At 37.5% G+C, this 12,535-nt stretch overlaps 1 protein-coding gene across 3 annotated transcripts in view; it reads right to left on the reverse strand.

The window, feature by feature from the left end:
* Positions 1-12,515, reverse strand: part of PPHLN1 (periphilin 1) — a 74,229-nt gene extending 61,714 nt beyond the window's left edge. For 2 of the 3 annotated variants that reach the window (XM_067314539.1, XM_067314522.1), the window contains exons 1-5: positions 12,417-12,515; positions 5,706-5,755; positions 4,261-4,352; positions 2,806-2,985; positions 1,806-1,867 (exon numbers count right to left, since the gene is read on the reverse strand). In XM_067314539.1, coding sequence (XP_067170640.1) covers positions 1,806-1,867; positions 2,806-2,985; positions 4,261-4,352; position 5,706 — 335 coding nt within the window. In that variant the 5' untranslated portion in view covers positions 5,707-5,755; positions 12,417-12,515. The remainder of the gene's footprint in view (positions 1-1,805; positions 1,868-2,805; positions 2,986-4,260; positions 4,353-5,705; positions 5,756-12,416) is intronic. The other variant, XM_067314530.1, reaches the window with a different exon arrangement.
* Positions 12,516-12,535: the final 20 nt, after the last annotated feature.

Consider the following 12,535-nt stretch of genomic DNA (forward strand, 5'->3'; position numbering starts at 1 on the left):
CAAGCATAACATCAAGAAAAGGGGTGTAAGTTAAGAAGTTTATGTATTACCTTTTTAACTGGTTATTATTGAAACTTTTTCTGCATAGACATATTCTTTCTGTAATAATTACATTTGTACTAATACTGATTTTTGGATTAGTCTGTTAAGATTTCAATTATACTAAGAATAAATTCTTGGTTTTATATATGAGGTATATATAGTTTCCTCTTTGCCCACAGAACAAGACTTTGAGCATGACATTGTTCTGTGCACTTGATTTATCATATCAGACAGTCCCACATCAGACATTATTGCAAACATACGTATGTTACAGTCCTACTGTTTAATACTATTCCTAACATTTCACAGATAGGAATTTGAGGCAGAGATCAAAAGGTGGTCACAGAAGTGAATATAATGTATTATGGAAATATCTAGTTATCAGTCTAGATGAGAAAACATGCAACTCATCTATTTTACACAAAATCGAACACATCTGTTTTAACCAAAGTTACAAGACAAATTAGTCAGTGCTGAGCTTCATGATACTATTATGCACACCAGCAAGTTTTAAAGTTGCTGTATCTTTCCACTGTACTGTGGTCTTAAGTTATTGCAGTCACAGAAGCAAACAGTAGGAAAACCAATGATTTCTCTGAAGTCATGCAAGTGTCATGCAAGTGAAGTCATGCACCAAAGAGATGCATCACAGTGCTTGCAGTCCCAGGCTAACATCTCAAACACATTATCATTATTCCTCTCATCATTACTAAATAAATACTAAAAGAAAGAAACGGCACAATATGAAGGCCTTCTAATTTGTATTCCAAACAGTATAACCAGAAAACACTTTTCCACTATCGCCTGTTACTTGCACAGATGTCCTTTTCCACATCCCTGTCATTTTATTGCTCTGCTCCAAGGACTCTTTTGATAATAAATATCAGAAAAATGCATTTAATATTCCCAATAAGTACAGTGAAGACAGTTTCCTTGTCACTGAGTATCAGAACAAAATACACATTACAAAACAGTAAGAATTTTTTGAAGGAAACTCCTAAAGAATGAACAAAGAATTAAATGACAGATTGACAAATTTATACAAGAGGAGCTCTTCTTTGTTTCTGCATTCAAAGCATAAGTGTCCATAAGTACATGTATATACATGAACCTTCTAGACACAAAGACAGACTATGATCAAAGTAGATTTACAGCATGGAACACATTTTTATGATACAGTCTCCAGAAGAGAAAAATTTTTTAAAGATTATTAAAAAAAATTCTAACATTCATTTAACTGTTTACTACATAGAGTAATATTTAAATGTACATTAAAATACAAATTTGTAAAGGTAACATATAAAAGTTCATATTTTATTTAAAGGACTAGGGCAACAAAGAGGAAAAAGTAGTTCTTCAACTACTATCACAAGGGGAAGGACAGGAAACCTGGATGGATCAGTGGGTAAGGTTCTTAGCAGTTGCAACTAACAGTATATTCAGATTCAGAGTAGGCATATAAATACACTTCAATACCTGTAACAGAGTGACAGCACATGCATGTCAGCAACCAAGTGAATACACCGAGACGATTTCAGGAAGGAGAACTTGAAGGGAAGGAGAACCATTAGAGTTAACCAACATTCAGTATCTTTAAAACAAAGCTTCCCAGCAGTTTCATGGTTTCAGATTCAAAGTTCAGCCGGACAAGATCCTAATCGGCCTGCTCTAACAAAACCTGCTTTGAGCAAGAGGTTGGAATAGACAACTTTCCAACCTGCATGATTCTATGTGTGGCACTGCTGTCAAGTTTTACAAAATACCTGTATTCAGGCTGCCGACTTATAGGATGATCGTCCCTTGGCCATCTGTATCCTGATTCATCCTGCAACACACACAGATTGTTGCATGAAGTGTATGTCAGCATCAGATGTGAAATACAGTTAGTAGCCAAATGTTACTTATTTACTGTAGAATGAAAGCATTTGATGAGCTAAAAGAAAGTATTAATCTTTTGCAGAGAGATTTACTCTGTTTGTCCACTCTAACCATTTCTTTTTGTTTTCCTCTATCATTACTAAAAGAACAAAAAAAAAAAAAAAAAATCAAAAAAACAAATATCTTGAAATGCTGTATGAAACAAAAACAACTATAAAAATTTCCAAACTATGTATATGAGCCCCTGAATTTAAGGGGGGGGAATCTCCTCATTGAAATGTAAATTCTTATCACTAACTTGAAATTACAGAATTTCAGACAGCTAAATAAATATAAGGGGGCTGGGGGAGGCAGCAATCATGACTTTTCAAAATTACCATAATTTTTGTACTTAAATGTAGCTGCTGGAAAAAACGTAACCAACATCATGACAGAAGTTAAATTAGCAAGTATCTTTGCAAATGAGAAATTCAACAAGTCGTATGTACAAGGACTTGTTATATATGAAGAAAATTCTGCAATCTTTCTTCTACTCATTTAGATAACTTTACACTGCATTACAGATAGAGCTTCTAGTGATGTCTGTTTTCCGACATCAGACTCTGAGCTCTCCAGAAAATTGGAAAAGGGCTCCTTTCCATGTTCATAGAGTAACTAGGAACCACAGAAGCAGCAAATCAGAACACGGCATCAATCACAAGAGCCTCAGAAGCACAATAACTGCATAAAAGCACTAAGTATCAAAACCTAGATGCTTTTCTCTCTCATTGTATTTCAGTTTAAGAGAAAAACAGCAATGTTATATGTGAAATATTTGAGTCATCATTGTTCAGCCTTCAAGCATTAATGAGAAAACAAGCATTATATTAATGAGAGGAGAATCACCTTACGTACACCTCGGTGTGGTGGACCACTTCTTCGTTCATGGGCAAAACTGCGACTCTCCTCATAATCTCTGTAGTCAACATGACTGTAATCATCATACCGACTGTAACTTCCATCCCCAGGTCTTTCAAGCAGTGGTGGTTTCTTGGGCACAATGTTTACTACTCTATGGTAGTCATCCTAAACCACAAAATAAGTGAAATCATATTACTTTTAACAACTGGAAATCTATAGTGAAAGCACAAAAAACAAAACAACAAAAAGTTATTTCTTAAATACTGGAAAGTACTAATCTTAAAGCTGAAATAGCAGAAGGGAACAATATGCATTAAAAATCATGTCAGTCTGATGTTGGAATAGCTTATTGCATCTAATTGGACACCATTAGATATAGATGCAACCCTTTAGGCACTACTAGCTTAACTAAAGATGGAAAACCCTAAATGTCATTAAAGTTTTTTTTGAAAGTGTAAAGCAATAGCATTAGCTTTTTTTTTAAAAAAAAGCATCAGCTACATAAATTTCTCAGACACCTTCACCATTAACTTAAGAAAAGAATGCAGTAAATAAAGTTACACCTGTAATGACTATAAAACAAATGTTGTAAATGTTATTAGGTTTTTTTGTCAATAACATCCTCCACACTATGAAGATTATAGTGAAAACAGTCCTTGCTTCGTGAGCTGAATAAACACCTTTTCAATACATTTCAGCCTTTCTTTTCCCCAAATATGATAGTTCTTTGCTATAATGCAGAATTATTCTACTTCCTTCAAATAAAATATCACACACCATTTACCAGTTAAAGACATCCTTTGTTTATTAAGCACAAATTGCAAGAAATCCAAATTTACTTTCCAAGAACTGAGTATATAAACTAAATTGCAGGTAAAAAGCAAGTGAAAACATAAGTTCAAGACCTTATCTTTCAAGTCTTGTTCCTTTAGCAAGATTTTTTTTTTTTTCTATCAACCTTAAAAATCCAAGCTATCAATGCAGGCTTGAGTCAGCACATGCAATTTGGAAGGTGGTTTAATGCTGAAAGTAGTTATTTTACCATCTCAAATAACTTCAAAAATGTATTAATATTAAAAAAAAAACCATTCTGAGGAAAAACTACAATATAGTACGGCTTTTGGTTCTTCCAGAAGTTATTAAAAATTCTGTGTGTAATTACACACAGAATTATACTGAAAATCAGTTTAGCAGAACACGACTACTCTAAGATGCTTTCAAAGGATTTTGGCAGAAAAATGTACAAGGTCTAACTGGGTAGGCATCCCATTAATTCTGTGCAGATCCATTTGCTAGATTGGTGGCTTAAATGAATGAGAATAGAACTGAATCAGGGGGAGGGGGGAAAATATGTGAAGGTTTACTAGAAACTCAATTACTTATATAAATCCAGCCCTTATGGTATAAGCCCAGTCCTAAAGAAACATAGTGTACACTTGCATCAGGATGAATCCTTGGAGGAAGGCGTTCTCTTGGAAGTCTTTCGTAGTCGTATCGCCCTTCAGACCACATTTCATCCCTTCGATATGCCACTAAAGACAAGAAAAATCCAATTATGCAAAACTGAACTTAATATGAGTAGCCAAAACACAGTCAGCGTAGAATAAAGGCTCTCCAGCTTCTCCCAGGGTAATATATTATGCACAAGCTCGGTACATACACATCACTTTTAAAAGGACTTCATTTAAAAAAGGAATCTATCTAGTTATAGAAAGTAATCAGTGAACTTCAGTCAGAAAAAAGCTAGAAATCAAAGTTCTGTTGACATCATTATTCAAAACCTGTGAATTGCAAAGATCCCATGGTAACCTCTCCTACGAGTTAATAGATTCAGTTTTATTGGTACAACTTTGATATACCAGACTATTTAAGAAGTCGTTTACATTTTCCACACAAAACAAACAAACCTGAGCAGTGAACATCTGAGCACAGTTTGAAAGCGATTTTAACTAAGACCAACACTTGTGGCAGACTTCGTTTAACCCTGTATAGAGTTGCACTATGCACTCTTCAGAAAAGAGCTCAGTTCATGCAAGAACAACCAGGAATAAGTGAAATATAGTCAGTATGATTACAGAAACTTACAGATACTTACAACAGTCCTATTGAAATATATGCATTTTGCAAATACCAGCTGTACAAACAAATTCACACAGACCTACCTTACAAAAACATTGAGATTGCTCTGCTAAAATTAGAGGAGCTTTTAAAAGAGTTAGCTCCTCTGTTATAAGATTGAACAATTCCGGCTTTATAATATAATATTGTAATTTTGATTGACCATCTGGAAAGAGGTTAAAATATGACACATCATTCTGGCAGTCAGTACAAAGCTCCATGATGCAACAGTGATTTAAATATATTCTATACCTGCAAATTTTTCCTGTTTTAAGTTGGGATCTGGCAGAACAAAAGAGTTTCTCTTCCTAGAAAAAAGTGGCTTTTAAAATCAAAATTAATAGCTAAATTCAGGTGAAAATAAAATCAACACCATAAGAGATTCTAGTCATGCTGTGTCAGATGACAAACTGGAAGAGCCAAAAAGCATTCTGACAGTTGTAAAAGTGACACACCTAAATCCCAAATTATATAATATCTATGGCTGAAAATAGATAAGAAGTTTCTAGAATCATACTTTTCAAAGTTCCCTTTCGTTTTAGCTACTAAAAATATTTGGTAAAAGAAAGAAACAGCAGGACATATTCAGAAGGAGGGATACATAAGACTACCCTAACCTCACACAAAAAAATACTTAATTGGAGATAGATTTTTGAGGCTATATAAAAATAATTATTAATATAGATCATCAAGAATCATAATATAAGGGTTTACTAACCATTAGAGGAAGTTTTTTGTGAAAAAACAACAAATACTCGCATACTCACTTTTCTGTCAGTTTTAGCAACCTGCTTCTGAAGTCACATTCAATGATTACCTGCAAAAAAATTAAACTGAAGTTAGCAAAAAAATTCACATAAATTTATATTTTTTTTCTTTTAAGAAAACCAGATATTTAAAATCCAAATCCTTTTACTACCCATTCCCCATAATTTGCCTGCATTAGCACAGAATAATTCATTACACTAAACTAAGAAAGGATGTGAACTATTCAGCTAAATTCAGAATATCAAAGAATTTCCCATGACAAATTATCTTAGTTACAACACTTTCCTAATAAATACTGGAGTTCTGTTTTCCTTTTATCATCTTTTGCTCACTACCCTAAGTCTCAATTTCTCTTCCATTTGTTAGCAAAATCTTTTGGAAACTACTGTAACTGCTTTCATAGAAACAGTCAGGACAGTGTTTGATATACTCATTTAACTTGTATTCATTTAACTGTCTTTTGGTATGACTAGAGGAAAAACAAGATGTGGTAGCACATCAGAGGTTAATGAAGAGCTTGGTTTAACATAAGCTTGGTCCAACATAAGCTTTTCCTTTGATAATTTTAGAGAGTAAATCCTTATGAAGTAGCTCTTTCTCTAACTATAATCAGCCTTTCAGTCCAAACACGCTGAACCTACTCTGTAGCACAGGCACAAACAAATCAGAGTATCTTCTTAAAATGCTGTTCTGTTTATGGACTTGACTTTAAGTAGGTTCCATAACCAAGACACAGGGCTAGTCTGACATAGTCATAGACTGTAAATAAAAAAAACTAACTAAACAAGTAAGAGATTGGTTGTTAATGGTTTTTTTGCAAGGATGAGATTTAGAGGCTCTATTGTGCCTGGCCTCTCCAGAGTGCTCCATGTAACAATGCCCAATTCTAAAACAGACAACGTATAGTTGTATTTGCTGGTTAGGTGTATCCATAAGAAGCACTTTTCCTGACATTTTCACAGTAACTGCATCAATTTTTCTTCATTCTCTACTCCAAGGACTTCTGCTAAACACTCAATCTCTTGTCAGGGCAACATGTGCATTAACTGTCCCCAGGCAGTCTCTGAGCCCTTTCTTCTTGAGTCACCCGGACCGTGCTCCACCTGTTCTTACACTGTCCACTCCTCACTTCTAGTAGTCCCCACAATTCTCTCTTCTTTGTACCTAGAAGAAGAGCAGCTGAATACATCTGAATATTGACGAGACCATGATGCTGAAATACATTTAAGGCACTGTTTCTCAAAATATCTTGCTGCTGTTCCATTATGCCCACCTCTTTTCCCAGCATGGGCCATTCATTCCACCCACACGCAGTCACAACTGGAAAGCACACCGGCCTTCTGTGGTGTGGCCCACGTCACTTCTCTGCATCTCCTAACCCCTGTCCTGCTCAGCCACATCATAAGCACCTCTCGCATGTGTACAGGCTTTGGTAATTGATGGCTATTCTCTCCCAGTTTTCAGACCAACAGCAAACGTTAGAAAACGGATTAAGATGCTGGCTGGCAGTTTTTAAATTTTTGTGGATTTGGACAAATACAGTAGTGGCCAGGCACTGCTGCCTGGAACACTCACTGAAATTGTGAAGTTAACTGAACAGAATTTTCAAAAAACAACACATTTCAGGCAAATGCCATTAAAGCTGAATGCAAGCTTTCACATCGTGCTGCTCTGTCAGTTAAGCCACCTCCAGCATCCCAGTATGCATTGCTGGCAGCAGGCACTGACATTCATGTACATGCCATATTGAATTATTCGACAGCAAGGGTGATAAAAACACCACCACTTTTATCACTGTTGATGGACCACAGTGAAATCAGCAAGAATTATCACCAGTATTTTGCCAAAACAAAACCCAAGTTGGAAAAAAAAAGAAAAAAAAAGGTACAGATGTACTATCACAAAAGCCAACAGACTGAAGGGGGGGGAAAAAACCCCCACCAACAACAGAATTACTTCTTGCCTGATGTAATTCTGTGTATGGGGAGAGAAGCAAAATCTCAGTGAGGAGATTCTGCAGCAAGAAGAATAAAACAGAGAAAAGTCAATCAGACAGAATCCACCATCAAACACATTGCCCAAAGCATTAATAAGGAAAAAACAGGTGACAAATTTTATATAGAAGACTAAACATACACGTTTTAACTGGGTCAATGAGCTAAAGTAAGGATGCTTTTGAAAATATCAGAGAAAAAAAGTTTAAAGGCAGAAAAATGTGTTTTTCAGTATCTTGAATGCATTTCATCTGTTACTATTGAGAAAATTTCCATTTCTTAAATGATGTGGCCTATTCAGAACACAGTTTTAATAATGACAAAAAATCTAAACTCTTAAGATCAGTATGAGGAAATTCCATTAACAAGAATTCAAGAGATCAGACCTCAAGTTTATTACATTGTAACCAGATTCATCTGTTCTCTCAAGACAACAAAGTTATCCTAAAACAAAGATAATAAAATCCATTTTTGTCTCCTATCTAACACCACTGTAACTGATACTATTTTCTATTAGCATAGACAGCAAAAGTACTGTGAAATTTCTTTAATATTGTGACATATAATCGCCTGCTGTATTAATTTAAACAGCCTCTTCCTCATTTTTGTCAGAGATGACTGTTCTCCCAAAAGCACGTTCTTTATTCTCTCAAATGATGATACTTCAGTACGTGGAGAAACCACTCCATTAGCGCAGCGCAAGCTGCCCCGCTGTGGCCAGCTGCCAAGAATGGCTTCACTCTGATTGTCAAGGCACTACGTCTTGCTCTATGCTAGTACAACAGATGTAATATGAAAAGGGTTTCCTCATCATGCATATTGCAGGAGTCGCTAAAACTTTAGATTTTTGCACATCTGGGTTTTCTTTGTCAATCAATGATTAATTTTTCATTCTTTCTTCCTTTCTAAAGAACATTAGTAAGCTAAAAAAAGCTGACACGTTTCTGAGAGCCCTCCAGTATTTTCCATATAGTTCTTGTCTATTTATTTGAACATCAGTTGTCATCAGGCCTTGAAATATCTACTTCTCCCAGATCTCTAATTTTGAAAATTGCGCTACCAGCCTTCTGCAGGCTCTACAGTTTTGAAACACAAAACATGCAGCTTTCTAACCCAGATGGCTATCTCTTGCCATATGTGAACAAAGCATAAAACCAAAGCTGTGCTGTAAATCCAGAGGCAGGCAGTGGCAGTGTCTCTGATGCTACTCGGATATATCTGATTTTATACTGTTACTGTGACAAACAACTGAAACTGAAAAATCTGGGCCAGTTTAACTCTCTGCTATGGTTTGGAAAGTTCTAGAAAAAAGCCTCAGCCACTCTTAAATGAGTAAAATCTAAGAAAGATGCTCGGAGAATTGCAAGCAAACAGAAATATCACAGCCAATTCTGCAACATCCAGCAATTGCCGCTTTGAGAATAGAAAGAGAAAAAGACACAGCTTTTTCTTCCAACAGTTAGACTGATTCCAACAATTAGTATTTGATAGTGCTTCAAACATATCCTGGCATCTCCTATGTAGAGAGCAGGCAGGACAGATAAAACAGGTTGGGAAAAGAGTAATCTCCCCCCACATACTTGGGAAAGGCTGAAAACACTGAATACACATATTCTATACTGGTAACACAAAAAAGCAGGAATGTAACAACAGAGAGAAAAATCCACCACAGTAGTAAACAAAATTCTCTACTATGAGGAAGGCATAGAGAAAACACAGGGATACAGAGAGAATCCACCTGTTCCTAATAAATATTAGGCCATAAGATTTTCAAAAGCAATTAGAGGCAAGCTTAGGCATATTCAGCTTAGATGAGACACCAAAACAAGTTAAATAAGAGGCTTTCTGTATTTCCCTCTCCTTCCTTCATAACTATTATGATTAGAAAATATAAAGCTTCAGTATTTTTGTTATCTAAACTACTATTCAAGTTTTCTCTGAATCTCTTTAGTTCAAGTCATTTGTTGTTGCGTAGTTTCATACTCTATATGGAAATAAACAAGGAAATACCTTCTTGCAATTTCAACACCTTTCAACTTTACTGCATATCCATTTGTGTTAAGACAAGAACAGAAAATATCTGAAGTACTGGTATCATGCCTCTCTTTTCATCCCTTTTTTATCTGAATGATCTCAGTCATTTCAGTCTCTCTTCACACAAGAGGACCTTCTTCCATGGCTCTAGTCAATCCGTGAACCTCCTCAGTTTTGCAATATACACTTTTTGCAAGGTAGAACTTACAGGGAAAAAACAGAAACTTTTATTAAACCAATCAAAAGTTAGGGGGGAAAAAGCAAACCTCTGTTCATACATATTCATCTTCAAGTGAAAAACAGAAGAATCAGGGGGTCAGGGGGAGGGTTGGAAGCAGTGCCAGGATTGACCGTCCTATACAATCTAAACATTCCCAATGACATATACCCCTAATTTATAAGGGGAAAAAAAATCCCTGTTATTTTCCACAGTGCTTCTTGTTCATCATTTGTTCTTTTGGCTACAGTTATACACAGAAAAGTATTCACTGATGCCATGATGCAAAAGTCCTTTTCCAGATCAGATTCATTTAACTCAAAAGCTTGTAAAACATTTAACTAGATCCATGCTTCCCTTTAATATGCTTTAATGTACATTTATTGACACGAAACCTCATCTGCCATTGAATCATCTATTTTTCCAACTCCTTACACTTTTTACGCTCCTTCCAATCTTTTTGACTTAAAATAAGGAAAAATCAATTTAACAAAACACTGATCACCAAAGTCAAATTAATTCCCAGTTCAGAAGAAAAAGAGCCAAAGTGTGGAAGTTGAAAAAAAAAAAATATTAGCAACAAGAGTATTCTGATAAGGATTTAAAACCCCACTGGTTTATGTTTCTAGCAACATCATTTTAATCTATCACTGGGAGCAACAGAAATGAAGGTAATGGTTTGGGGGTATATTTACATAAAGATGGATGTATTAGCACTTGCCTTTACGTGAACACCCGGAGTTACCAACATCCTGTCCTTCATCAGTCAATGCCACAAAAGAATATTCTACCAAGCTGCGATGGGGCTGCTGTGCTAAGAATGTCAATGCAAACAACTGTATGGATCACCGCTTCCACAGTGCCGTTCCACCTTGCAGCACAAACGTTTTGACAACAAAATATGTCAGCTCACCACACTGCGGTCATAACAGGTCAAAAACGCAGTACTTTAAGCATTTACACTTGAAAGTACCAACAAACCTGAATATTTCACCAAGCCAAATCAGTAACTCAGCCTCCACTAATCACCTGTAAAGATTCTGTGAATTTCCACACTTTCTTGTGTGTTTTATTTACAGTACCTTTGAAGTCCCAGACACCTCAAATAAAGAATTATTTTAAAATGATCCATCAAAATTCAGGGTAAAGAGCCTACTTAAAAAGCATGAGAGAGAAGAGAGAACTGTGAAGAGCAGACTTAAAATGCTGGGATACCAATAAAGATTTTAAGTATATCACAGAACAATCTGTTGTTAAGCAAAATGTAAAGACTTATTTTAATACTTTTAAGGAAATCAGCTCATAAGTGACATGCTTAGGTCTTAATTACCCCTCCAGAAAAAAAAAAAAAAAAATACTGATCACATCCACGTGAAGCCTCACTGAAGATGTATACAAAGGGATTTATATAGCCTATACACATTTATTTCTAGCGATTAAAGTTCAAAATAACTCTCCTAAGTATGCAGAAATAATAACATCCTTCCTTTCAGAAGAAAAAGACAAAGTAAACTGAAAAATAATTTTTTCTGTTGTGCAAGGGTTAAAAAAAAAAGTGATTACAAAAAACCCCCCTAAGTTTATACATTCACTGTCCAAAATTCATGAGTCTTGAAATAATGGCCTTCTGCCAAGGAGAGGGTCCTTCCAGTTTCTCCTATCCCTGTAATTCCATTCATACCAACTTCTAAGAAGCTATAGAAAACTACATGGATTTCAGTCAAGTTGATAGTGTTCTGCACAGAAGTTATAGGAGGCCTGTCTACTTTCAGAGGCTCTCAGGAGCTGCTCTCTTGCTACACAGACCTTAGAACTGCACTGAGGGGCCTAAGTAATCAAATGAGCCCCGAGTTGGAGCTGCAAAAGTACTTAAAAAACAGTAAATACCCAACTGCTACTAACATCAAACCGAAGCAAAGCACTCTGTTCTCTTGCTCGCAAAACTTTTGGCACTCTGAAACCCCAGTCGCCTCGCAGAGAGCTGTAATATCAACGACCGCAACGCTTAACAGGAGTAAAAAGCCTCCGGGAAAGAAAAAGAAAAAAGAAAAAAAAAAAAGGGGGGGGGGGTTCTCTCCAGTTCTCTCCAGGCTGAAAGTGAGAAAGATGAGAACACTTATAGGCTATTAGGCGTCGGATTCACTCCAGCATCGTGAAAAACGGCAGCGCCGGAGGCGGTTCGGCACCAAAGCACGCCCGGACCGGCGGGGGACACTGAGCGGAGTCAGGCCCGCGGCGCGGCCCCCGCTCCGTGCGCAGGGGCGGCACGCGCAGCCCAGCGCCGCTGCCCCGGCCCCGGCCCAACAGACACGGACCCCCCCCGGCACACACCGGTACCGCCCCGCCCCCCCCACGCCGGCCCCGGCCCAGGGCTCCGCGCCGCGCGCCCCGGCTGGGGGGCGCTCTCCCTAGGGAGGGGGTCCCGCCCCCCGCTCCCCCGGGGTGGGGCCCCGGCGCGCGCTCACCGTGCGTCCGTGTGTGCCCGCGGCGCGGAGCGGTGGCCGCGCTTCTCCCGCCAGCGGCACGGCGAGCCCCGCACTAGCGCCGCGCCTCCCCGGCGCCCCTTCCGGCGCCCCTTTGTGCG

Source organism: Apteryx mantelli, chromosome 1 (genome assembly GCF_036417845.1).
Source record: "Apteryx mantelli isolate bAptMan1 chromosome 1, bAptMan1.hap1, whole genome shotgun sequence".
NCBI lineage: Eukaryota > Metazoa > Chordata > Aves > Apterygiformes > Apterygidae > Apteryx > Apteryx mantelli.